The 26,564-nt window shown below is 36.6% G+C and overlaps 1 protein-coding gene across 1 annotated transcript; it reads right to left on the reverse strand.

Moving 5' to 3' along the window:
* Positions 1 to 3,529: 3,529 nt before the first annotated feature.
* On the reverse strand, positions 3,530 to 26,349 carry WDR41 (WD repeat domain 41). Its single transcript, XM_062599027.1, has 13 exons — positions 26,197 to 26,349; positions 22,838 to 22,953; positions 18,506 to 18,554; positions 16,620 to 16,751; positions 16,206 to 16,268; positions 15,560 to 15,671; positions 14,120 to 14,182; positions 12,682 to 12,783; positions 11,197 to 11,381; positions 8,402 to 8,523; positions 7,365 to 7,453; positions 5,374 to 5,507; positions 3,530 to 4,869 (listed from the first exon to the last, which is right to left on the reverse strand). The coding sequence occupies exons 1-13, from the start codon at positions 26,245 to 26,247 to the stop codon at positions 4,717 to 4,719; spliced, it is 1,371 nt and encodes a 456-aa protein (XP_062455011.1). The 5' UTR covers positions 26,248 to 26,349; the 3' UTR covers positions 3,530 to 4,716.
* Positions 26,350 to 26,564: the final 215 nt, after the last annotated feature.

The following is a 26,564-nucleotide window of genomic DNA, read 5'->3' on the forward strand; positions in this document are numbered from 1 at the left end:
ACTAATAAGCATTAAAAACCTCCTGCTTCCCTAACAAAAATTTGTTCCAACTCTGCGTATCTTCTTTAGCTCTTTGGCCCATAGTTCTAAAGAGAACATGCACACCAGACTTCAAGAAATCAGATACAATGGAAAAAACCTGCACTATTTAGAACCACCTTGTTTTTTATTGCACAGGCAGAGTATTAATCTGTCAAAGTACCACCTCTTCTCTCTTTTCCATATAACATCTTGGTATTTAGCAGTCAAATTTACTTAGAATTGCTTAAATAATGGAGGAAAATAAGCATGTTCTATGTAATTGGTGCCATCTGCATTTTTCTCTGCCTTCTTAAAGAGATGTTACTGTGCAAAGGTTTGTCAAATTTTACATATAAACCATTGTGGCAATGAACTGATCAACATCCTTTTTTATAAAGTGGTGTTTGTACACACAATTGTCAGTTTTATTAAACCAAAATAAATTTTATGACAAGGCCATATATTGTGCTACTTACAGTATAACCCTGTAGCTTTTTAAGAAAGTTTTCAGGTTATAAATTATATAACAGCATTATAATTTTCCCTCCTAATAAAATGCTGTTTTGTTTTGTGATGTAAAAAGTATTTCAAAAGATGTAAATAAGTTAGAAATTGAACATAGTTTTTCATTAGTTTTAAGACATGAAATTTATGCTAAAGCTTCCAAAGCACAAATGCATATTTTTGTACATCCCATTTTAATCACACGCAAAACATGAACATGAGTTCAAATTTTAGACTTTTCTCAGATTTTTCAGTTAATAAATACTAGCAAAACTGCTGATTTTTAACACTGTGCACTCTAGGCTGCAGGTGAGAGTGTCAAAGCTAGTTACGGAGCTGGTTCATTACTCATTAAAAAGAAAGGTCCTAAGATGCATTCTTTACCTCCCTTGTGCTGTGTCAAGAATTGAAAGAGGTGAAGAAAAACAAATGGAACTTAGATGGCTGTGGAAGAAAAATGACAGTGATTGTTGTTTACTGCAGGTAGCTTACATAATGTGCCAACCTTTTTTCTATGTTTTGTACCAAATTCCTGAAAACAAAACATAAAATGTATGTGCAGAGAAGTGTATATAAGCTATATTTTTGTTAGACTTTTAATAGAACCTTACTTTTGTCATAGCTAATGCAGGTTGCTGTGTATTAAAATGCTGCATTGTGTATATTTGATGAATGGTGTTTTCAGTAAAGTACCTATATTAATTATTTCTTAATATGTATTTCAACATTTTTCAATGGATTTTTATTCAGATAAGTTGAAATTCTGGTTTTTGTACCATAAACTGTTTGCTTTTATCATTCCGTTATTTAGAAGTAGTGCTCTCAATGGTTGTATCTTTAATATCCTAAGGACTGAACTCTAGCTGCAGCTTGCATTAGAGAAAAGAATCTCACAAATTTTCAAAGCTTTGTCATCTTAATTTAATTTGTTAAATATAGCATCACTGTAAGACCACAACCATGTAAAACACTTTGGTTCATTATTTTGTCACATTTCTAACACACAGAGGGAAAGGTTAGTGGTAGAAAAATCCAAGAAACAAAGTTCAGCCTCAGTTCTGGTTCATGAGTTGTTAAGGCTTTAATATGGAATCACTATATTTGCTGCGAGATCCTCATTTCTCCCTCCAGCCAAGACTGAGCAAAAATGCAATTTGTGAGCAGCAATGTAATCAGAGCTTCTTTAAGAGCAGAAGAATCAGCACAGACTAATTTTAATGTCCCAGTTTTGTCAGGTTTCCTGTACTCTAACCTGTCTGCTTGACTAACAGCTAGTTCTTTCATGCTATTGTCAGTGCACAGATATTAAAACAGCTTCCTCAATATTTGTACAAATTTACCTTCATGAGGTAAATATATGGAAACTTACTACAAGCTGAAAAATAAAATCTAAAAGGACACTAGATGGAAGCCGTATGTCTAACCTGGTCACCCTAATTCTGCTCACTGTATTTCTCAACAGCGAGTAAAAAAAAAATTCTTATTTTAAATGAGTTGGCTAACATGGCCTTACTATCTTCATTTTTATGCTCAAAGTTCAAGTTTAAAACTTCTTTATTCAGTTTAAACATGGCTGAATTGCAAGTATTAAAGAAAGAGACCCTTGGGAGATCTATTACCAACTGAGTGCATTTAAGAACAATGGCACTTTTGATAGATGCAAATATATTTTAAGCCTATAGGAGTATTTAAGGCTGAATTACATCCCTGTAAAATGCACAATGAGTTTTGTGAATAGAACTGTTCAGTTAAATAGGTCTGTTTCTTTACCAGGTATTCACTTAAGAGCACTCAGGTAAAAATGAAATAAATAATTGTTTTACATGGTATAGGAAGAACAGATGATAATAAAAAGATTATATTCCTTCTCTTTAGTTATAATTGATGATAGCATCTCCAGAAAAATTAACTGTTCTCTGTAAAGTTTTAGTAACAACACACACACACACACACACACACACACACACACACACACACACATTTTATATACAACTAAATAGTTACTTCTCACTTGAAACAAGAAAAAAAGACCCAGAGAGAAAGTGGTCTCCCTGAGGTTGTACTTCAGAGTACCTAAAAAGGCAATGCTTGCTGAAAAAGCAATGATAAAGCAAGATGAAACAATGTATTAGCTACAGGCTGGAGGAATTAGCATGCACCTCCTCCTGTTTAATGTAATATACTCACAAGGAATGTTAGTATCAGCTGTAACTCAAACTTCTTTCCTCTGCCAGTCTATAGCACCTTGAGCAAAGAGCATGCAGTTCAAGATTTATAGCTGATGATTTATCCTTCCTGAATAGAAAGGAGAGGGGAATTTAACTACATCTCTATCATCTGGTTTGTATTTTTTTTGGAAATACCATCTTGGGAGCTACACTGAACACCTAAGACTAATTGTACAAGTTCACAGAAAATGGGGAGGGGGGGAAAAAAAACATAGATATAGCCCATAGTTTTACCATCCCTCTGCTCTGCCTTCTAGGAATGATTAGGGTAGAATCAAGAAACAATGCCTGGATTCTGGGTGAGGAGGGGGGAACCAAGCACTGATGCGGTTAGGGAAGAAAGTCTAAAAGGCTCTTTGTTTTCTTCTAGGAAGCTGGAGCTTCCTCCTTTTGTTTCTACCCATGTCAGGATCATCTTAACCCTTTGTTTTAACTGCACTTAATGCTGCAGCAGCAGCTTGCTTAAGTGAGTCTAGAATTACAGCCCTGGACTCCCCTGTACTGGAAAAGGCTTTCACTGATTCAAACAAACAGAAGAGATGATGGCACTGAACTATTCTACAAGAATTTAGTAAGTGCTGTGTCTTCTCCAAGTAGAACTGAGGACAAAGGAGCCTTATTCTACATAGATTTATGACCAAAGTTCCTAAATTCCTCTCTTCCCTAGCTCCTCGCTGTTCCAAAGGTAATTTACCACTCACTTTCTCACCTTCCCTCCCACCTGTGTCTGCATCAGTCTTAATGTCTCCCCCTCCCCCCCCCCCCCCCCCCCCGAGATGCCTTTTCCATCAGATAATTATGTGAAAAAGTTGAACAACTGTTACAGGTTTAACTCTGCTTTTTTTGGGGGGGAGGTGGGAGGGGTTATTTAATTTTATGCCTATTTAGCTTTGAAATTACTTCTCAGAACTTGAAGAAAAAACTTTGTGTACCTGAAGGCTTTATACTCTTCTACTTTAAAATATCATTTGTCCTTACAAACTTTGTGCAGATTTCTCTGCATTCATGCTTCAGCTGAGAATTTAGTATTTGGCTGGCAGACCTGTTTTGGCTGTAAGTGAACACACTAACCCCCGTTGGCTATAGAATTATTTTACATCCTTAAATTTCATGGTTGGGCCAGTGCTTTTTGTTTTTTCTTTTTTTAAAAAAAATTACAGACAAGTTAATTAGATGAACACACTATAGAAAGACCAAGCTAAACCAATCACACTTCATGACATATAGTAATGGTGCTATATAAACTCTACTGCAGACTAATCCACAGTAAAACTGCACCTGCTGCAAACTAGCAGTATCTTTATACTACTACATTTTACCAAAAATATCAAAACCTGACAAACTGATATTGCCCACGGTGCTTTCTTCCTCTTACCTTTGGTACAGGATAACAACTTCAAATGCAAACATTAAAACTACTTGAGAACAGTCTTTTTTGGAGACATTTAAGTCTGAGCCATCAGTGACTGAAATTTAGCTTTAGGAAATAAAATACATAAAACAGGAAGCCTCAGATTGCTTCCATGCCTCCCTTCTGCACATAAAAGTGTGGAATGCCCCCAAACTTCTTCGTTACCATCCATCTAAGGCAGTTAACAACTCTGATTTTCCATATCCATCCATAAAGTTTTTGATCATTAGAAATAATATTAGAAACTATTGAATTCATCATCACTATATTCATTGGTTTAAGAGAACATCACTTCTGCTGACAGAAAAAGCCAAGTTTTAACCTGCAAAATTCTCCTTTGAGAATAGCAGCAACTAACAAAAATACCAATTTAACATATGACAGTTAAGTGTAACCCTTAATGATATTCACTTCTTAGTAGTTCAGACTTTTCTTTACACTCACATTTAATGCAGATCCAGTTTATGTATTCAAATACCCTGTATTCAAATGTTCAAGTACCCAATACCAAAAATAACCCTGTATTCAAATAACTTAGAATTTGAGTTGTGATTAGAATTTGAGTTGTGAACCACCATTTTGTGCCAGTTTCTGAAATAATGTTACACTGCGGAGTCTAGATTCCCGTTCACCATCCTTCCACAAAATAATAAGATGGTCAGCGGAGCATGTAGCCAGTCCTAGTTCACCAAAGTACAGGAACATCTGCAAAAAATACACAGCTTGCTTAAAGTGCAGGATACAGCTGGACTAAACAAATGCATGAAATGAAACAAATGTCTGAAACGGTTCTGTTTGAAGCTGAACATCAGGTATGCAGAACTGCAACACATTCTGTTTGCAGTCTGCAAAAAAATCCAATACCCAACCAGATTTTCTACAGCATTCTTGTGTACACACACAATCCTTAGGCATCAGTGATTGTTGGAGTTCTTTAACGAGGACTTTAAGTGACTATACCTAGGATACATTTAGTCCAATGTGGAAAAGACTAACAAGCAATTTGTTATTGTTGGTCATTAAGTTTCTTGTGAATTTAGAATGGCCCGGAGCTCAGGCTTCCGACACAACTCTGCAGTGTGACAGACACATTCCTAACCCCCAGAGCCAAAGTCGTAAGTTATAGCTGTTTAAGAAGAAACATTTCCAAAATTACATTAATAAGTAAGTGATACCCACTTTTTCTTGCTCTTTCTAAAGCTGACCTACCTGCACAGCTGATGAATGACCAATCAAATCACCAACCAATTCCAAGAAATACGTGGTTGTGTTCTCCTGGGTCTTCTTAGCAGCTTGGTTTGCCTGCTTGTTTGCCCTTCCAAATCCCCACATGTTGAAAAACCCTGGAAAAAGAGTAGATCCTTCCTCTTATTTTGGCAATAATTACAAATACTATTTCTTTCCTCTAGCTAGAAAGAGAACTATGAGAGTCATTTAACTCAAAAAGCAGGACAGGCTGTATGACAAAATGACAGAAGATTTTACTATGCAGCATTTCTACATCTGGATTATTCAGCTCAAGGTGTAAGGGAAATTTAGCTACTTTGTTCCTTGTCCTCACTAAACACGATAGGGCAAACATGTTGAATTACTCACCTGGATGACAAAAGACATGCATTTAGCAAGAAATCCAGGAACTGCCTAAATTAATTAACTGAACAGCAAGAGCAGCTACAGGACAGTGACGTTCACCTTTGCTCTGGCCTCCTAAACCGACTGTCACTTGTACAAAGACAAGGAGAAAAATAAGGCACCAATCTCTCCCCTGTGTGTCCTGCACTAACACATTAGAATGCTGTCTTATGGGCAACAAGCAAGTTTCTGATGCTGAATCCCTGTTTTTATACTGCCCACTGACCTTCTTCTTCAGATTTAAAACAGTCACCCAAACCAGAGTGTAAAGACAGCCTTCTGCATGTTCCACTGAGGCTGCAGGAAGATACATGTACGTGCCCAAGCCTCCTCCACAAGAACTGTGTAATGATACTGACACAACTAGGAAAGCTGCGTGCAGCGCACTCTGCAACTCAGACCTTTTTCCTGGCTTTACCTCCACCCCCGAGCGCACAAAACAGGAGGTGTGCTGGAGCGTGGCCCTGGTGCAAGGGAGATACAAGAGGTGAAAAACTACTTAGCGGGTTCCTTAAAAAAAAAAAAAAACAGTGAATCAACAGCAGTTCACCCATCTCAGTACTGTATATGGTTTCTTTCAAATCTCTCCATTTATAAAAGCTCCAGACATCCAATGTGAAACCAAATACCACGTCACAGTAAGAAGCTGAGCTGTATAAGTCAGCTGTGATTGGCAATACTGGGGATAAAACATCCCAAAAAAAGTGCTTCTAAAACTCAGACAGTAAAAAAAGATTTGCAAAAATGCTAACATTAGACAAGATCCTTGCAAAAATTACTATCAGATGGTGAGCAGCCAGACAACTACATGGATCCAGAAAATTATACACATCTCTAATAAAAAACCTAGAAGAGAGAGAATAACAGCTTGTGACTGTTTCCAGTCACACAGTACAGGTGGCTCCGATTACGCTGTCCAGAGCATCTGTCCAAGACCACTACTCTCAGTGCCCAGAGCAGCTGCTGGCCTAGTCAAAGGCTAGCAAGCACTGCGCAGGCAATGTCTGCATGCAAAAGTGCTTCCTAAATCACAAGCAACTAGTAGTGAGAACTGCGACACCCAGAGGTAGTATGCAAGTAAGGCTGTGCAGACCCTCAAAGGGAGTCCCAACGTTATTCCAAATTCAGGGAGGATATGTGGAAAATACGTTTTTCTTTGCTAACTGCTCATTTGCAAACTTGTCTTTAGTTTTCTTCAAAAGCTCCTTCAGTCACTTACTCTTGCATGCTAGAGCATCCTGGCTACACTAGCACTATCAGTACAAGGATACAAGTAGATCAAGGTCTGTAGGGAGAGGTAATCATTTTTGTTAAACTAGCTGATAAAACTGGAAAGTCTAGATGAGCTTTATGGCACACAACTGCTTCAGTCAGCTCTTCTAGCTTCTCAAATCAGACCTGGAGAGCTCGCAGGCCCAACATCCTGTTTAATTTCCTACCCATGCCTGCATCAGTTGGTCCCACACAAGACTTTAGCTCTTCTGAAAAAGCCTGCAAGTCTTTCTACCACTGAATATTGAGTTCCCTATTTTTCAAACATGCTCTTTCCCCCACAACTATGGGCAAACCTGTTGCAACCGGCTCAGCTGGTAGCTGCTGCTTTTCTCGGAGCTCCCAAATGCGAACACTGCCGTCTTCTGAACAGGATATCAGCTGCCTGTCAAGACAGTTAATAAGCAGCACTAACTCAGATACTCATCTGTGCAAGTCACCTAGTGAAGTTTCTATAGAAGGCACAGCAACTTCCTCAGGTTCTATACAAGTTTATTACAACTCTTAAAATGTAGCAGGATGCCCAGATTTTCCATATACAGCAAACTATATTTGTAGCAGGATAAACGACAATGGACTTGGAAAATAAGTGTGTGGGGGGAAATAAACGTTTTCAATCCCATTTTAAAAGCATATTGCTCTGTAAAACAAGTCTAGACTCTGCACACACAGACACACAAACTGACTCTAGCAAGCTAACTTATGTTAACGTGTTATATTTAACAGCTTAGAACAGCATATATTTGCAAGATAAAGGCCCTAGTTTTTAATCTTCTGATAGAATTCGTATAACAGAAGTATAAAGGGATCTAACATCACAACCATTAGATTATACATACATACGAATGTGTGTCTTGGCTGTGAAAAGTAAGTTCCAGTCAGAAATCTGGCACTAATAAAAAAGAGACTGGAAGTTACTATATTCTGTTAATATATTTTGACTGTTCAGAAATGTTTAGTGAAAATATTTAATAAATCTGCCATAGGCGTTGTGTTGCTTTATAGAAGTAAAATGCCATTAAGCTACATTTTCAGAGTGTAGACAGAAGTGTTTTACTAAGTCTGATTTTTGAAAATATGAAAGCTATTTTACTTTGAACTTGTGCATTTGGCACACTAGATGATTGTTATTTCACATTGAATTACAACAATATATTTTTAAAAATCAGCTCAAACAAGCTCTATTTAATAAAAGTAGATCAAAGTAAAGATTGAGCCCCCTACACTAGAAATTAAGAAATTAGATGCAGCTCTGCAGACTGTCTCTACCCACACTTCCAAGTCCTGCATTTCTTTTCTGCATTAAAAAAAAAAAGTGTACCATAACTTGTACCTGTTTGGAAGTTTTGCAATGTGCAGTACAGAGGAGTCATGAGCAGTTTTCTGACAGGCAATCATACGCTTCATTTGAAGATTATATACGTATATGCCTTTCCCAACAGCAGCAAATACACACTGGAAAGAAAAATCAATGGAACAACTTACAGAAACAGACACTGAAACATCACCCTGCCAGTAATGGATTTCCAGTGATGCTATGACATCATCTAGCCATCGTTATCTGGCTTTTTTTTTTTTTTTGTCCACAGGCTACTGCTTTACCCTACACATACGAAAACAGAAAGTTACAGAAAAAGCATAGATGTTTAGAAAACAACAGGTACTCTGCTACACTCTAAGCAGCTGTAGCATCTTTATATTTCTTCCTGTATCTAAGTCTAAGAATAAACTATGATACCAAAAAATAAGTTTCTGCAAGCAAGTATTTATATTCTCTCACTGAATCAATACTCTGGGTGTACAATGAGTATACATGGTAAATATTTGGTACTAAACACAGGAGTGCAAAACATTCCCATTCAGTCCATTTTGGGGTTTTTGGACATACTTAATGTCAGCGATTACAAGCTGGATCTCTTCCCTGAATGGCCTGCTTCCATCTGTTCAGCCCTGATACTAATGGCTCAAAAGCACTTGACACTACACACTTGTCAACATTCTGTAAAACGAGACCTTGCTAAACCTGTCTCTGACTAAAATTTTTAGTGTTCAACAGTGTTTTGACAGACCGTGGTTCAACTCTCTTTGTCCAAGTTTTCATTTCTTATGCACATCTGTGGTGGGAGCCTTCATAACACTGGAATTAAGCTCAGATTTCAAATAGCACTCCCTCAAAGGAAAAAACATCAAGTTTGTTTTTATTATTTCCCAATTTTTGTGCGATGGCCAGTTCGATGGCCTTCGACATCACCTTTCATCAGCCTTTTCTCTCTACCAGCCTTCCACCTTGAGACAGGTTCCTAAGTTTTATATAGCACAACTGCTCTGCAAAACATGCTCTTCAGAGATTACACTTTCATTTACACAACCTAGCAAAGCCCTGTTTAGCTCACCCCCCAAAAAATAACAGGTGCTGAAGCATGAATTGGACACAGATCTTAATAGGCAAGCTAAAAGCACGTATACACCTAACAGGGCATCAATGCACTCCTTAGCACTCTTTCTTAGTATTCAGAGGCTTTTCACCAGCCCAGTTGTTTCTGAATGATGTTTTGCTTACAAGCTCAGAGTCAAAATAGATGAGTTCATCTTCTCCAACTACCAAGCCTGCCAGAGTTCTTAACAGAGAACCACGCCTTTTTTTTTTTTTTTGTGTGTGTGTGTGTGTGTGTGTGTGTGTGTGTGTGTGTGTGAAGAACTGTTACTGCTTTTAGATAGCTGGTAACAAAGTAATTCACCACAGGAATCCATTTCTTCCCCATGTTTAAAGGAGAATTTCACAATACGGACAGATCTCCCCTAAAAGTGCCTTCTATTTCAAGATAGCACACTAGAACCACCTTTTCTTTCTACTACTCAATAGTTGGAAATAAATAAAAATATACTCAGAAATTCATGGCCAGAAAAGCTCTGCAGCAACTCATTCAGGTAGCCACTATAAAGGGAAAAGAGTCATGAAGCAGCCTCAGATCCCACATTCAATGTTTTAACCACTTCTGAACTTCCCAAATAGTTTTTTCTCCATAAGCAATTTTTTTTTCACCCTTAAATCTCATCTTAGAGATTTCAAGCAGGGGCTCAGTATGTTTTGAAGCCAAATTGTGGAAATTCTTCTGAACAAGAACAATGTTGCTCTTTCCAGAATTAAGCACCTAGGACAGAACTAGAGAACATACTATCTTTAAAGACAACCACGCCTCTTTCCCCCTGCTCCTCCCAACACTTCTCTCTCTCCAATGTTTTAGGGCTGATGTTTTCATAAAAAGACAACTGCATTGAGTGATCGTTCAGCCCTCAGCGTACATTCAGGCTCTTCTGCAACTTTTACTGTGTTATAGCTCACATCATTGAATGCATTTCCAGGAATCTCTTAATCATTCCCCCACAATGCACCTACAGTCTCCAGTACTGAATCTCATTATATCCAACAGCAAAACATATTCTCTTTCACCACTAACAGTTGATAACATTTCACAAAAGTAAATAACAACTGAAGGTTTCCTAATGTTTCCAGAACAATAACTGGGTTCTGCCTAAATATTGTGACCACGCACTCCTGGATTACCTCCAAGACACGATTACAGTAGACTCTGCATTTTGGACCCATCTTTGTGCTCTTTACAATTAAGTATACTGCTCAAGTCTGTCTGAACAGAGGCAGCAGTATTTATTTACTGCTGCACACAGACTGTAAATATGCCTATTGTTTAATTCATTTTATAGTACCCTCAGCTGTAACTGTCCAAGAGGGGCATATTTTGGAAACCGCAGTTCCAGAACCATGAATTAAGAAAGATATATGCCATCAAAAAAACACACCTCTTGTTAATATTTTTCCAGTAGTTCTGTAAACAACTGATATATCTTCTTCTGTCAGTCAAAAACAAATGCTGCTGTGATAGTTCATTATCTTAGTTCTCAGCCATTAACATATTATAACCTTGATTTGGCTCAATGACCAAAATTTCAAATGAAAGTTGCTGATTGTATTAAAATATGCATGTTTTAAATAATCCTCTCACATTACTTACTGCAACAACTACACTGAAAATACAGAATGAAAACACTCAGCCTTCTATGGTAAGGTCAGGCTGGCTTGCTCAGAGTAATCTGTTTAAAGCTTTTTACCTCCTCATCAGATGTTAAGTGTTGAACTGAAGTTTCATTTGGACTTTGGGATAACTTTATTTCTGGCTGTGCATCTGTGCGGAGAGAAGAGTCCCAGAAGTTGCACTCGGATGCTTGCTTTGTCCAGTTAAGTGCATCCCAAACTATTAATTCACCCACATGAGAACCTGTCACAAAAGTCAAATCTAGGAAAAAAAACATAAAAATCATGTGATATAAAGAATCCATTTCACATAAGGTTACAACCCTAGAAAATTATAGTGAGTGAGTACATTTTAGAGTGAAGCTATTCAGAATGTATAGTATGTAGCTGACTGGACAAAATTCTCTCCCCTTCAGTAAATGCTTATTTGATTACCTGGCACATCCTAAAGCACCAAAAGGAAATCAGTTATCCTCTGCAAGCAGAATACTCACCTGACACAACGCACAGCATGGCAAAGGCAAGGAATACCAGCAGAATTATGTACAAGTATTGTGAAGTTCATTTATTGCCTACATGCAAAATCATTCAATTCCTTGGACCAGTAGGAAGGTCAGCAGCTCTTGTGTGCAACAAAGTGTATCTTTGCCATGATCAGAAATACAGATCAGAAGCTAAAGAGGTGAATTAATAGCAGGACTGAAGTAGCTTCCCATGAATTTGTTAATCACACACAGAAAGGAACTGCTCCAGCAATACAGCAGACAGCACACTGCCTTTTTAAGCCCAACACTGTTTCCCTTTTGTAATGGAAACAAGAAGAAAGTAATGGAAACACTGAAAACTCCAGAAACTACTATTATAGAATACAAGCCTCCTTCTTTCTAACTGTGCTCACTGTACCACAGTCCCTTTGTCAATCTGGCTGACATAAAAAAGCCAAGGACACACATACGCTCTCCATCCCACAGGGAATAACCTGTCCTGGGCTCAGAGGGAGCTCCAGAGAAAGACAGAAAAGACCCCAAAGTAGAAGGGGTATCTGTAGTAGGACAGGCACAGGAGATGTTAAAAGAGAGAATTTCAAGTAACAGTTCAGTACTGCCCTAAGGAGCAGTTTCAGATAACATCAGCTTCCAAAGCCTCTAAATAGCGGATGTATATGCCACATCCTCACTCACACCCAGAGTTTTCAATTAGCTTGGACTACAATTGCAAAGGAACATGGCTGCACATATTAAACTTTAGATATCAGAAGGAACAACAACAGCAGCAAAAATTTAAACTTTCGCAACAGAAAGACATGCTGAAATTCTATTCCTGACACTGACATTGCCTCTTTTGAGCCAGTTCTAAATCATAGTCTGCCTAGTTTCATTTCACCACTAATACATAGGTAAAGCTATTACATGTTTACATTTTACAGTCTTTGCAGCTATACAGGCAGGTTCATCTGCAGTTAGGAAGTTTCATTCCAGTTATGAGTCTAGTCAGAACAAAAACACCATAGCTGAAATATTCCACTGACAACCAGCAACACTACTACTAAGTCACCACCTTACCATTGACACTGACCAACGACAAGATGTTATCCTCATGGTCAACAAGGCGTTTTACTTCAAGGACATTCCAACCTTCAGGTCTCTCAATCAACCTAAAAATGACTTCAGAGATAGACAGAAAAACTGTCTAAACAAGCTTCATCATTCAGAGTAAAATGCAGTTATGTTTAATTAAAATATTTTTAGATAGTCACAAACTAAAGCATATTATAAATAAGAGTGCAAGACATACAAGGCAGCTTATGACAGTCTCTTTAACTGGTTTCCTCATAACATACAAATAAGTTTTTAAAAAAACTTCTTGAAAAAGCTGTTTTACAGTCTCAAGTAAAAACTCAGACACTTTAAAAATGAAAATCCTATATTAATTTTTAACTACTGTAAAACTGGAATCACTTATGGTGCTATTATTAACATCTCTCATTACGACAACTATAGGATAAAACATTTCAGCCTAGTAATTTTGGAATTCAGAGACTCAATCAACATCACAAGCTGCAGAAAACAGAAGTAAAATGATTAGATTTTTTATCAATAAATAATCTAAAAGAGAAGAGCATTTCTTAAGTACTTCATCTGACTGAATTATAATATTCAAAAGGATGCAATATTCTCTAATAACTCTATCAAATTTTCCAGGAATTAAGGCTTTATTTCAACCAGTCTTAGAGTTTCTTTTATGCAATCTCAAGAAGACTATAAAAGAACCATGGAAAGTTCAGATGAAAGTTTATATTAAATACCAAAGTCCAAACATAAGTCTATTTTTATTTGGTCATGATTCTTTGATCAGAACTAGATTGCTAAATATTTAAATATATTGAGCAAAATCTGTTGTTTTGTTGACTCGGTGTACACTTTAGCTCCCAGAATGTTTTCCATATTGTAATCTTTGAATGCTTTCATAAAATACTCTCAAAGACCCTCCACACTGACAACTAGCAAAAGATTCCGTTTGCATACCTAGAAAAGTCTCTCTCCAAGTGAGCATCTGAAACCATCACATTGTCTCATTATATTCTTGGTATTATTTCATTAGCAGTTTCTTGCGCTCACGATCTTGGGGTAGGGATGCTCTAGGGAAGTCTACTAAGAGCAGAGTCAAACTAGGGAAGTAATCTGACAGCTCAGATAACGAGTTCTGGACATTTTCCAGAAGGAGAAATGCAGGTCCCCACAATCAGAACTGGACAGGTGGCATAACAGCAGTAACAAAGTATATAAAAGAATTTTATCTGCAGATGTCAAGGAGGCTCCTGAAGGAAACAAGCATGATCTGTTAGTCTGTCAAGTGAGGGAGAACGGAAGGAGGTTGCTGATCACACCCTAATATCATCTACTTTGCCTATACTATTCTAACAGCATAGACTACACACAGATCTCTGATAAGCAGTCGATTAAAAAACATGAAGGTTTAACAGAAACGCAACATACTCACTTAGCTCTTTGCCAACAGCTGTCGCAACACAATTTTTAGGCAATTCAACCAATGCACTGATACCTTTGAAAAATACAGTAAATAAGGGAGAAAAAGATATTCATTGACCAAATGAAATCAGTGAACTAGCAATTCCTTTTTTAATATATATAAAGTTATTCATACTCCCCTTCCACAAATAAGGTAATAGCAGAACAGAAGTATAGTACATGGAGTAAAAGTAAAGCATCAGAAAAGAACAGATCACCTCAGACAGAGGTAATCAGGAAGGATCCAGCAGAATTTGAACAAACTTCAGGTAGGAGGAGAAGTTGGGAATCAATAATCTTTTTATTTTAAATAGGGTTAAGATGTTTGTGTTCTAATGGTGGAAAATATTAAGACTACTGTAGTAACCATCAAGGCTCTAAACAAACGCAGTACCAAACTTACTAGATACTGATACTACCACAGTATGCATGAGACTAATCTTGTGCTTATTCTGGTTCTGCTGGCCCTACAGAGTTTGATTCAACTTTTAAATATTCAGCCTTACTGTTATCCTGCCTTCACCATGCCTAGACTTCCCCCAACTTGTGCTGCAACACTTTTCTGGGAAAAATCCCCAATCAATAAGCAATCTGCCATTTTCCCCACAAAGGAAGCAAGGTAGTAGCAGGTAAGAAAGGGCCCATGCTATAAATTCTGTCAACTCCTTGTACAAAAGTTTCAATAGCACCTTATGCTAAATACTACAACACCACTTGTAACTCGTATTTGGTATGATACTCCCTATCAAACCAAAATAACTATCAGTATCCTGCAAGATGCAGAGGTTTTGCCTGCCACTTCCCTGTTCTATGACAAAAACATGGAAAAACATTGTTTCCAGCTTTCAATTTGATTCACAGCTTCCTAGCTGTCTTTGTTAACCATGACAATAATACGCAAAAACTTTATCTGCATGGCTGGATAATACATAAGCTTATTACTAGAAAAGTATGATTGACATTGACATCTGATTACATTTACTATATTTCTATCATAACCTCCATTTTGTATATAACATGTACTTATTTTTACCACTACTAATCCCTACTGAAGGGAAAAAAAACAAAACAAAACCCCCAGGCTCCCTCAGAGAAAAAGCCAGCCTAAGAATCTGGTCCCCATTACGGTGAACATGTATAAATCACTAACTGAGGGCGAGCCCTGCAAGTCCAAGTTAATGTACAGTTACAGAGATATGACATATTCTAAAATTAACACAGCACAAGAGATTAAAAGTAGTCTTAAACTTGAAATGATTAAGTTTGACATTTTAAAAATAGGTAGACTGTGGCTTTAATATATAATGTTGTTATTAGAATTAAAGAGAATTTGCCAAGTTGGTTTTGCATCATTATACAGATTCATTTTACTTGCACTTTAACAGCTATAATGAGTCATTTACATTTTTACCTGCATCAGTAAGATGACTGGTCTTACACAAGAGATCTAATTTTCGGTTCCAAACACATAGATCACTCCCTCCAGACAACCATACATCCAGTCTTTGAAGAACTGTCAAACACTGCAGAAAAAAAAACTAGATATATGTTCCCTTCAAAAGTTCTACAGGGAATCTTTCAGTAAAATGATCATCAGTTTTAGCCAGCTAAGGCTTTAACTACCATGAAATACAGTATTAAAGTGTCACTGTCCTGAGAAACACAGAAAAAAGAAATGTTACATACTATGTTATGTAGTACTATTTTTCAACCAACAATGAAAAACTCAATTTTCCAGTGAATTCTTTATACTATTAGTACGCAAGAACTAGTTTGACTGTAGACTGTCTTCTCCAATCCAGAAACAAAACAAAGCCATAAAACCACCTTTGTTCTACAGCCTTTTCAAAAATAAATTGATGTATTCAGAGTTCCACAAAAAGAGATGTTCAGAATTGTGTCTCTTCTTAGCCACTCTTCTATTTAAGTGTCACACGTTCTTGACTAAATCAAACACTGCCATTCGTTTTAACACTCCTCCTCACGGCACATGAGCCATGTAACACACAACAGATTATGTACAGAGCAAAAGACATACCTAGGGCTTTTCTGCTTACCTTCACAGTAGAATGGAAACATGACACTTTTTGAATCTGTTTGCCGCTACTGCAGTCCCAAACCTGACTTCATTCACTAAGGAAACCAAGAAGGATTTTATATCATAAATATAATTGCTACATTTGTAACTGAATGACAGATACAGAAATAAGTACAGACAGACTCGGTCTTCTAAATCCTGATTCTCTTTTAAATATTTGGCCAAAATGACATACTCAGAATGGTTTGTTATGGGTTTATTTTCGCAGCAGAGATTGGATCTACTTGTGAGTAAAGGTTAAAAAACTGCTAGTGTAATCCAACTATACCTATTGGATGTCATTATCCAATAAATTTAAACAGCTTGCAACCTCTAAAAACAAAAAACAACAAAAACTCTACCATAGCTGAACCCTCTCCAGATCTAAGGATACAATAACTGTTCTATCAGCTGATGCTGTTAATATCAATTGATTGTTTTCTCCAGAAGCATCTGACGAAGAAAATGGTGTGATAGCTGTAATTTTGTGTGTATGTCCATGTAGTTCAAAAAGTTTCTCTCCAGTCTGAAAAATAAACACATGAAAAATGAAGGGTAAAATTTGGAAAATACCTACTGTATCATAGGTATCAAAGTACTTTCAAAAAGAAAAATTTCTAAGAGTCTAAAATCTCACTTTCTAAAGTCACTTACAGATTTACTTCTTACTAGACCTTTAACGCTTCACAAGATTTTACCCTGTAATTAAAAATACATCAGGTATATCACTCTAGGTGTAAAAAACAGAATCTCTGGAAGAACTGAAGAATGTAATTTATATATTAAACTCATTCCAATGGAAGTATTGGCCATTAAGCCTATTCAACTGGTATCATGACAATTGTGAATTGCTGACAAACTTCCTCTTGAATAAATCTGTTTTTATTTTAGTGGTTTGAAAAACTTGAGCTATCTATTGCAAACATCGTACTGCCAACTTCCTGACAGCTTTATTTACTATGAATACTATCTATAATTTAAACCAGTGGTTTAGATAATTTCGACTACTTCTGCTCTGTTTGTTTAGGCAAAATCTGATAATCTTCTTTTAATCATGCAATTAAAATACTAAGTAGTTGTAACTCTACGCTTCTTTACACTCCTAGGTTACGTTTTTAAATTAAAAATAGAGGAAATTCTGCTTTAGCAAAAATGTACTAAGAATCCTGCAGAAGTAGGAAATGGAATTTTATTCTTAAACTGGACATCTAAATCAGTTTTACATTCATGAACTGCTCAGACACCAAGTATATAAACTCACATACTTGTGTTTGAACATTCAAAAACAAATTTCTTTTTCAAATAACAAGGTTAAAAAAGACCTTCAACACACTAAAGAACTAATGAGAAGGAAGAAAACTTTTAAGTTCCTCTTCCATATTTTAAAAGTACACCATCACAAACGTCATAAATTTTGTAGACTATCTCCGTAACAGTTTACGGTCTGAGATTTCTTTCTTCCTCAACTAGAATGTTTTGTATTTCCAGTTTAGACAGCACACTGTATCTCCCTTTTAGACTTTCTTTTTAACATCTACCTTGCTTATTAGGCCTCTCGAATTCAGGTCTAACACTCTTCTCTCCTCTATAATTTTCTCAAGGGTATGGAGTCACAAAGCAGGGGAGCAGAATGAAGGATACTGCTCTTACAGAGCACTATCTCCATGACAAATCTAACATCTTAAAAGGTTTTCAAAAGTTGAAATAGGATTTTTTTTAATCATAGCAAGCAAGCAAGGCCTTCTTTCTCCACATTAAATGTGCACTGCACAAAGTGTTTAACTTCCACTGACTTTGATGTCTTTCCAGTACAGTTTTGTGTTAGCTCTCCACTGAGACTAATCAATTACACTGTAAATAGTCACTCCAAATACAGTTATTAAAATACGGTTAAAATCAAAGTAGCTAGCAGAGAATAGCAACTAGCTACAAGCCTCTTAGCATTAATAGCAAACATATTTTAACAGAATAATTAAAGTCACAAGTTCACATGCACTTCTCTCTCTGTAAAGTCGCTTTGTCCTCCCAAAACATTCCAACTTTAAAAACTTATCATTCTCTTGGGTTCACAACACAACTTTTACCTGCGAAGGTCTTTTTTAAGCTAAAATTGGACTGACACAATCCAGTTTTACATTATGCAAACAACAGTTGATATGAATCCATGCAGCAATTCTTATTTATTCTGCCTTTTAGCTAGGAGAAATTTCCAACTCCTCTCCCCAGCTCCTACCCTATCCCTGTGTTAGAGCACACAACCTATCCAAAAAGCAAACGAACCTGAGCATTCCACAGAAATACAATTCCATCATCTCCTGCAGAAGCAAACCTGATTAAAAAAAAGTGAAATCTTTAACATAACATAATGTAATGGAATAGAAGTAGATAGTTATGCAAGATAAATACTTGCAAGATATATCAAATTCTGACTTTAATTAAAAGAAATATATCTGAAAATTCCAAATACAGTTTATAAACTGAAATCAGTACATTTAAATAGAAAGTATTAGTCAAAATATACTTAAAAAAGAACATGGCATAAGAATTCCAATACCCGCTATCATAATATAAGCCCTTGTTACAGAACCAATTCTCTTGATGATCAAAAATTTAATGAGATCTTATACACTGAAGGAAGCCAAATTCTAAAACTAAATTCTATTAGTCAGAGCCAACTAACTGCAAGACATGTAATACGCTGGTAACCTTTCATCTGAGTTCAGCCCTAGAGTAGAGAAACCCAATGTTTATTATATTTTAAACAGCGGTTTAAAAGAACTCCCAAAGGGAGTGCATTTAATATGCAGAATATGACCTCTGCTAAAAATTCAGCTAACAGGCATACCATACTAGGAAAAAATTGATTCATTTTAGTCTGTTATTAGATTGCTAATCTAATCTTAACAAAGTCTGGCTTAAATTCAATCTTTTACCCAGGCTAGACAGAATATACGTAATAGTCTGCTTACATTTGCACCTTATCACCAGTACAGCTACAATGAAGTTGCAATGGACGCAAGCTTTTCTAGTAAAGATGTTATCATGAGTTAAGAGAGCCTAGAACAGAAGCAAGACCTTCCACAGAAATTTGATTTCAGTTGTTATTTAGAAACATACTTACCTTCTAATTTTTTCTTTTGTTTTGGGTGTTAGTCAAGGCTTAGATATAGTTAATATTGAAGGATCTAACTAGGATTTGCCTTGTTTTCAAAGAAATAATGAAATAGGAGAAGTTATATTGCTTTGATTTTTTTCCTGTTATTAGTTTTAAATATTTTCACTGACTGTATAAACGATCTTTCTTTTAGACTCTTATTTAGCAGTCATGATGCTTAGGAAACTTGCTAACAGAGTAAGTTTTCTGACATAAAGCTGTAATTTTTCTTTTTCTGAAATACATTTGCTTTTTTCTCTAATAGAATAAAAAATGTGCCAAGTGTACTTTCTTCTTTTCATTAATTTACATTCATTTATCAAGTCTCTTCTTTGAAAAGGATTAGGGCAAAAAATCAATTTTCTATACACATCTCTGATAAAATTAGTTTATCTTTAGTTCCCTTTCAGTTGTATTTTATCTTGTTTTCTCATGATGGCAAGACTTTAAAACAGTAAAACTTTCAAATTTGAGCAAAATCCCTTTCAACTCCAATTCATTTTTTGATTTATATTGGAACTATGTGCCACTTGAACAAAATTCTTAAAAGAATACTAATGGTATTTCTTCTTCTTGAAAAAAAATAGTAGTTTATCAACATAAAAGTTGTATATAGTGCTGTTTTGTGTTTTTACTTTTACTCTTCTAAGCAGAATTTCTGTTTAAAAATAAATGTATAGAGTAGAATCAGTCATCTTACAGATGTATTCTGCTCACCAAGGAGGAGTTTTATGGGTCACCTGATTCTTTTCCAGTCATGATCACCATCCTCTACAACCTTGTCTGCTTCCCCAAGGAGCAAGGAATGGTCAAATGAGCAACAAAGAAAGCTATTCTTAAAATGTGTTATGAACTCCGTTTAATTTAATGTGTCAAATGCTGGAGTATTACATGCAATTTTATCTCAGTTCATTTTTTGGAAGACTCTTGCTGAGGCTTAGCCTTCTTTGGTGATCTTCCAATCAATATGACCCTCACTTCATGTTCAAAAAATACAACAGAAAAGAAGAAAAAAGTAGCTTTCTGTTACATTTATACAGGATTTATTTAGTATCTTCAAAAACCAATCTGAGAAAATTTTCCACTCACTGGTTTTAGCTGTGCCACTGAGAAAACAAGAAAATCCTTCTGCAAAATTCTCAATAAGATGATATTATCTAAAGACCTGAAGCGTGAAACTTGGCTTACAATAGTTGACAGAAAGCACACAATGGAATAGCTGCAAAAACTGAATAAAAATATTTCAGAAGCCGAGTAACAACACTAATTTTATTGAAAAGAATCAAGTGAAAAATATTATCAGCTGTTTAACAATGCAGAAACTACTGTATTATTGATAGATAAAACCTTGGAATTACCATCCAGTGAAGCGCTGCATTAAACTCCTCTAACTTTCAGAATATTAACCAGCTATATAACTTACTCCTTATGAATAAGTTATTTTATAATCTATTTTCAAACTGGTCACCCAGGCTTTAGTTTTACACTGATTAATATTGGTTTAGCTTTAATAATATACCTGTTCCTCTACATTGAAGTTCAGAACAGTACAAGATTTTTTTGGATCAGGAAGTGCCTCTAGTCTAAAAATACCCTCGTATTTCCACCCTAGTATTTCCAGAAAGACCAATTAGAATTATTCAGTGTATATGTTTAGGGAAAAAAAAAAATTGAGGAAAGATTATTTTAATAACTTGTCTGAAAAGGAAAGAACTAAAAAAACGGGGGGGAGGATATTCTATTTTTATACACATCTTCTGGTGGATTTTTATTAATTTGTATTTTATTAATACAAAAAATAAATTTTATGGAAATGCACACAACTTTTCTGAAATATACTTGTGACATTAAGAATGAAAACTAATATGCTAAAAAGTCTACATGAAGCCTTCTATGGAAATTATATATATATTTACAAGATGACTTGGAAATAAGAATCTGTGGTATTCCAAATTGCATGAGACCATCTGCCTTATCAATACACTTGGTGAAGGAGATAATCTTCCTTCACAAAATTCCTGGTATACACTGTGAGACTATAAACGAAATTCTCACTCATATATTTGTATTATCTATTGATGAATGTGTTAGAAATCCTCTTCTGTGCTTAACCTATAATAGATAAAAACTATTATAGCTCCTTAAAACAAAGAGACCCTTACCTATTCGCTTCTTAGTTCTGAAGGTTTCCTATCTAATTCTCCATATTAGCCAACAGTTACTATGCTTACTACCGACTAAAAGCTTCACAACCTTACTTTTTAAGGCAGTTATCTATTATTTCCTCTCTTGCAAGATCAAGTTAAATGAGAGAAAATACGAGGCTAATTTAGACAAAGCTAGGACAGCATCCAGGTCACTAACGTGACAGTGTCATAACTCATTCTCTCAGTCACACATACAAAGTGAGAATGGTAAATCTAGTGCCTTCATCCTTACTTCATAACCCGTTTTCTAGTTTATGTGACTCCTTACACAGAGTCCATGATTAAAACTGAAGCTAGTTACAAAGAACTAAGAACAGAACAGTTAATGAAAATTGTCAAGCAGACAAAATGCACAAAACTAGCAATCAGAAGAGAAAAAAAAACATAGGAACTCCAAAGACTGGAAGCAGTAAAGAAAGCTGAATAAGAGAAAACTGGAGGAGATATGCAATGCGGAGATATACACATGTTCAGTAAGGTTGAGCAGGTAGCCCATTCTGAACCGAATTAAAGTGGTGAAAAATCAAAATCTGAGAAGATCAGAAAAAAAATTTGCATTAACCAAAGCTCAAGTGAAGGAAGCACTAGATTTTTAAGAAGAAAGTACAAAACACACTTAGCTTTAGGCACTACTAAAACACTAGAGATGTGAGAGACATGACAAATATTGAAAAGAAAGGGAATAATCAGTATTATTGAGAACATCATCTTCAATTGCTACATTCAGGGTTTCTGCAGGAGTCTAAGTTCTTCCGCAAAATCAAAAGGTGAAATAACAGTTATCCTCAAATCAAAAACATGAAACATATAAATCCACTCAGAACAGATGTAGGCAATACCGTGTATTGACCTGGGAAAAGTGTGTGCTTGCATGTGCCAAAAAAAGTTCAACCCAGAAACAGCCTGAAAAGAAGGACTGAATTAGCTAAAGGCATTTCTTGTAGTTAAACGAATTTGTATCAAGAAACCTAACTCCATTACCATCGTTTTCTCATAGAAGTATAACTCATGAGAAAAGTCAAAAGAATTAAAAACATAATGAGAAAAAGGGGACTCCTTGCCTTTTTACAGTCAGCCTCTTTTCTTACCCCCCCCATCAAAAAAAAAAATCAGAATTTAGATTTTTTAATTATGTTCCTTCAGGTTCTGGTGGGAGGAAAAGAAAAGGATTAAAAACATTCACACATTTTCATAAACATTCAGATATATTCCCAAGGATGCTTTGAAACAATTAGAAATGCAATTTCATACCTGTAGTCATCTATTTGTACTAGAAATCGCACTATATCTTGATGACCTTTCAATACAAGGAGCTCTGTGTAAGGATTCTGTATTTGTTCTTCACCAATGGTCTGTACAGATGATTTCTAAAAATTCATAAGAAAAAAGAAAAGAAAATTTATTACTGATATAATTGTTCTCACTGGGTCTTTGCAATATCTGATGCTATGGGTATATAGATTTGTTTGTGAATGTGTAGTTATATTTGAAGTTATATCAGTTTAAGTTTCTGAATTATATAGTTTTGCCTTAACGAAAATCATAACCAAGGATCACTTCTTTTATTTCAAGTAAATAACATCCTTTATAGCAAGTATTTTAATTTATAATACAACATTTTGTGTTTTTAAAATGTATTTTGTACTGCTTTAATCATTGATATTCCAAGATGAAAAAGCAGTTTAGCCACCAGCTATCAGATGGAGTCAGCTGCATGACATAATATGCCAATCACTCAGTTTTTCATTTAGCTATACATCTTTTAAGAGGTCTGTGAACTTCTCATATCCTTCATCTACAATCCAATTTTTAAATTCTATATATAGACAGCATCTTTAAAATAAATAAGAACAAATGCTTTTCTGTTATGTAATACACAAATCATTCCTTGGGTCTCTATTCACAAAGTACCAAAGCCAACATCTTAGAAAGACACAAAAAATGATTAAAAGTCTTACAGAACAGCACCTGCAATTACCCCAGCTAGACTATTAATTAAAAGTACTATCAATCACTCAGAGCAAGCTGATCACTAGTCAGGGTCAACAAGACATTGTATAGGACTACAAGACACGACAGTTCTGCTAATCTCAATCAATGATTTGTTTCAAATAATTTTCACATGTCTAAAGTCTTCAGCATTCTGGAACAACTTGTTATTAGACATGATTAAAAAATAGCTTGGCAGTAACTTGGTGACAGCATTCTCATGCTTCCAGCTTTTACATAGCAATCAATATTGTCCTACTTTCTTCCAGGTCTGTGTATTCTTTGAAGTGTTCAAAAGAATCTAATCCTAGCACTACTGTAAAACAGCAATTACATTTAGCATACAGGAGAGGCACATCTACATGAAGGAAGAACATACTATTCTCAGAAATGTCAACATTTTCTTGCAGAAATAATAAATTATTTTCTATTACTTCTGTATTGATCCTATAACATTGTTCTTCATAAATTAAGAACAACAACATTAATAAATAGGAAAAGTAATCTGTGTTTATTTTTAAAATGAAGAGGTTTTCAGTATCCTAGCTTTTTTTGATTTTATCTTGGTTTTGTTATATCTGATGCATTTCATGAAGCAGCTGTTCCTCATTTTATGTATTTATGTAACGATAGCAGTACCTGCTTAAAATAATGCAAGTCCAGTCCCAATGGTTATAAAGAAAAGTACACAAATATGGAAACTACAAGTTTAGTTGTCAAAATCCAATCCCAAACCTTCTTTTAAAAAACATTCGAGAAATCTCAGGCAAATATCAGCATCATTTAACAGATGACATTAACAATATTGTAGTTAGAAGACTTCCATTTTTTTTTATTTACTAATAGAGAAATACATTCACAAAATTGTAACACTGCTTTGAACAAGTTTAGAAATATTATTTCTAACATTGCAATATTTTATTCCACTGTTGCTTCATAATCAATACAAGATGGTGCTACTTCTTTTGAACAACCTATCCAATCCTAATTCTGTCATTTCTAAGAATGCCTGTGAAGGCTGAAAGGTACAGTCCTGATGAAGTAGTACAGATATGAACAAAATGAACTGCAGCTTTTCCTCCAGTACTGTCATATACAAGTTACTCCCTTTTCAAATATTCATTAATATTTACTGAAATGTTGGGTTAGATGCATTTTCTTTAAATAAAAAAAAATCTAATTTTGTATAAATAACTATTAATTGAACTCTCGTACTACCTTCAAAGTTTTAGAAGAGAAAAATAGATACTGATGCTAATAGAATCTATTCCTAACTCGTACGCTTTCATGTAGGACCTGTAAGTATTACCATGATAATCAGTAAAATAACCACAACATTCATCTCCGCTTCAGAACTTCCCACAATCCCTGTAATCTGACTATTTAAAGAGTGCGATTTTCACAAGTAGTTCACCAAAAATACATGCGCAAGAGGATATAGACACACTTCTGCATGTATCACAGAGCATGATAAATTAACTCATATGGAGTACTGTGCTACCTTAGTTAGACTGCTCCCATTATCAGATATTCTGTTTAGATACATAGACCATGGCCATCAACTTAAGATTTTTAGGTTCTTAAGTCTAATCAATTTTCAATCCATTGTAAACAAAGAAATGGGTTAGGAAAAATTTACATTTCATCAATTTGAGACAGCTTTGCCAAAAAGCTTTCACCATTCATCCAGTGCAATGTCAGACTTGAATATACCTGGCCTCTTTTATCACTGGCTGAAGGCATAGCACATGAAACAAAACTATTAGTCTATGGTCCACACACTACTTAACCCTTAATTTTCCTCTATCCTCTTATGAAATAGGTAATGAAGATCATCTTTAGATATATATAAAAAAAACTACCTAATGGGAAAAAAAAAAAGCATTTGGGAATTGACTTTTATAAACACATATTATCCAGTTTTGCATAGAGAAGCAAAATGACCACCATCATTCAGCAAGCCAGTAGCAGCAATGGCAACAGAAGCCCAGCAAATCAGATTAAAGAAAACTACAAACTGCAGAATGAAAAAAAAATGAACTGCACTTTGACTCAGGCCCATAATCAGAGTTTAAATTCTGGAGAGGGACACACAGCAATACAGCTTTCTTGCACATCATAGAACGCTGTTATATATTCCCCATCTTCTTTTTCAAGAAGCAGTACACAAAAACCTGCTAATCATGACCGTAACACGGCCAACAGAAGTCAGCGGCATTCCTGGACACCCATATTCCAAATTGGCACAGATTCAAATTTCTACCAAAGTAAACACGAGCATTCACTACACCAGAGCGTAGTCCTGTCATGGCAAACTCGCGCTCAGTGGCTGAAGAACCGCCTCCTCGCACGCGCCTGGATGGCAAAGGCTCCCAGGGCAAGGAGCCCAGTAATAACAGCAGCATCTATTAGCATCTCTCGCTAAGGAGAAAGCCAGGCTGCGAACCTGGGAAGCGCCAGGGACACGGAAATCCCAGTGAAGTTCCCCTCGGAGCCGCGCCGGGCTGCTGCAGGGCGCCCGGCGGCAGCGCCGCGGCGGCGGCGGCGGCGCGCGAGGGCGGGGCAGCCGCGGCCCCTCCCCCCGCCAACGGCCGCAACGCCGCCTCCCGCCGCCGCCTTACCTCTGCCAGGCCCTGCGGCTCCCGGCCGCCCCCGATCAGCCACCGCAGCATCGGCAGCCGCGCCGGCGCGCCCCTCGCACCCCGCACGGCCACCCGCGACGGCGACAGCGACGAGACCGTCCCTCGCCGCCGCCGTCACCGGCGGCTCCGCGCACTGCTCGGCGGCTCCCCGACGCCGCCCCGCGCCTCCCACTGGGAGGAAGGCCTTCTTAATCGAGCTCCGCGCCCAGACCAGCCCTCGAGCGGGCAGGGCCGAGACGGGCACGAGCAATCGAGCGCCGAGTGGGCACGGCGGGTGGCGCTCGCGGCGGCAGCCGTTAGGCGGGGCGGTGTGTGGGGCGGCGGCCGTTAGGCGGGGTCCGCGAGGG

Source organism: Rhea pennata, chromosome Z (genome assembly GCF_028389875.1).
Source record: "Rhea pennata isolate bPtePen1 chromosome Z, bPtePen1.pri, whole genome shotgun sequence".
Taxonomy (NCBI): domain Eukaryota; kingdom Metazoa; phylum Chordata; class Aves; order Rheiformes; family Rheidae; genus Rhea; species Rhea pennata.

Bases quoted from the DNA above. Each gene is read 5' to 3' on its own strand.
- WDR41 (XM_062599027.1), bottom strand. From the start codon at position 26,247: ATGCTGCGGTGGCTGATCGGGGGCGGCCGGGAGCCGCAGGGCCTGGCA. The intron at 14,183-15,559 runs GTAAAAATGTAA...TATTTTTCAAAG, and splicing joins CAGTCATCTTACTGATGCAG to GTATCAGTGCATTGGTTGAA. The intron at 8,524-11,196 runs GTAAAAAGCTTT...TTTTCTTTCCAG, and splicing joins ACTTAACATCTGATGAGGAG to TGTGTATTTGCTGCTGTTGG.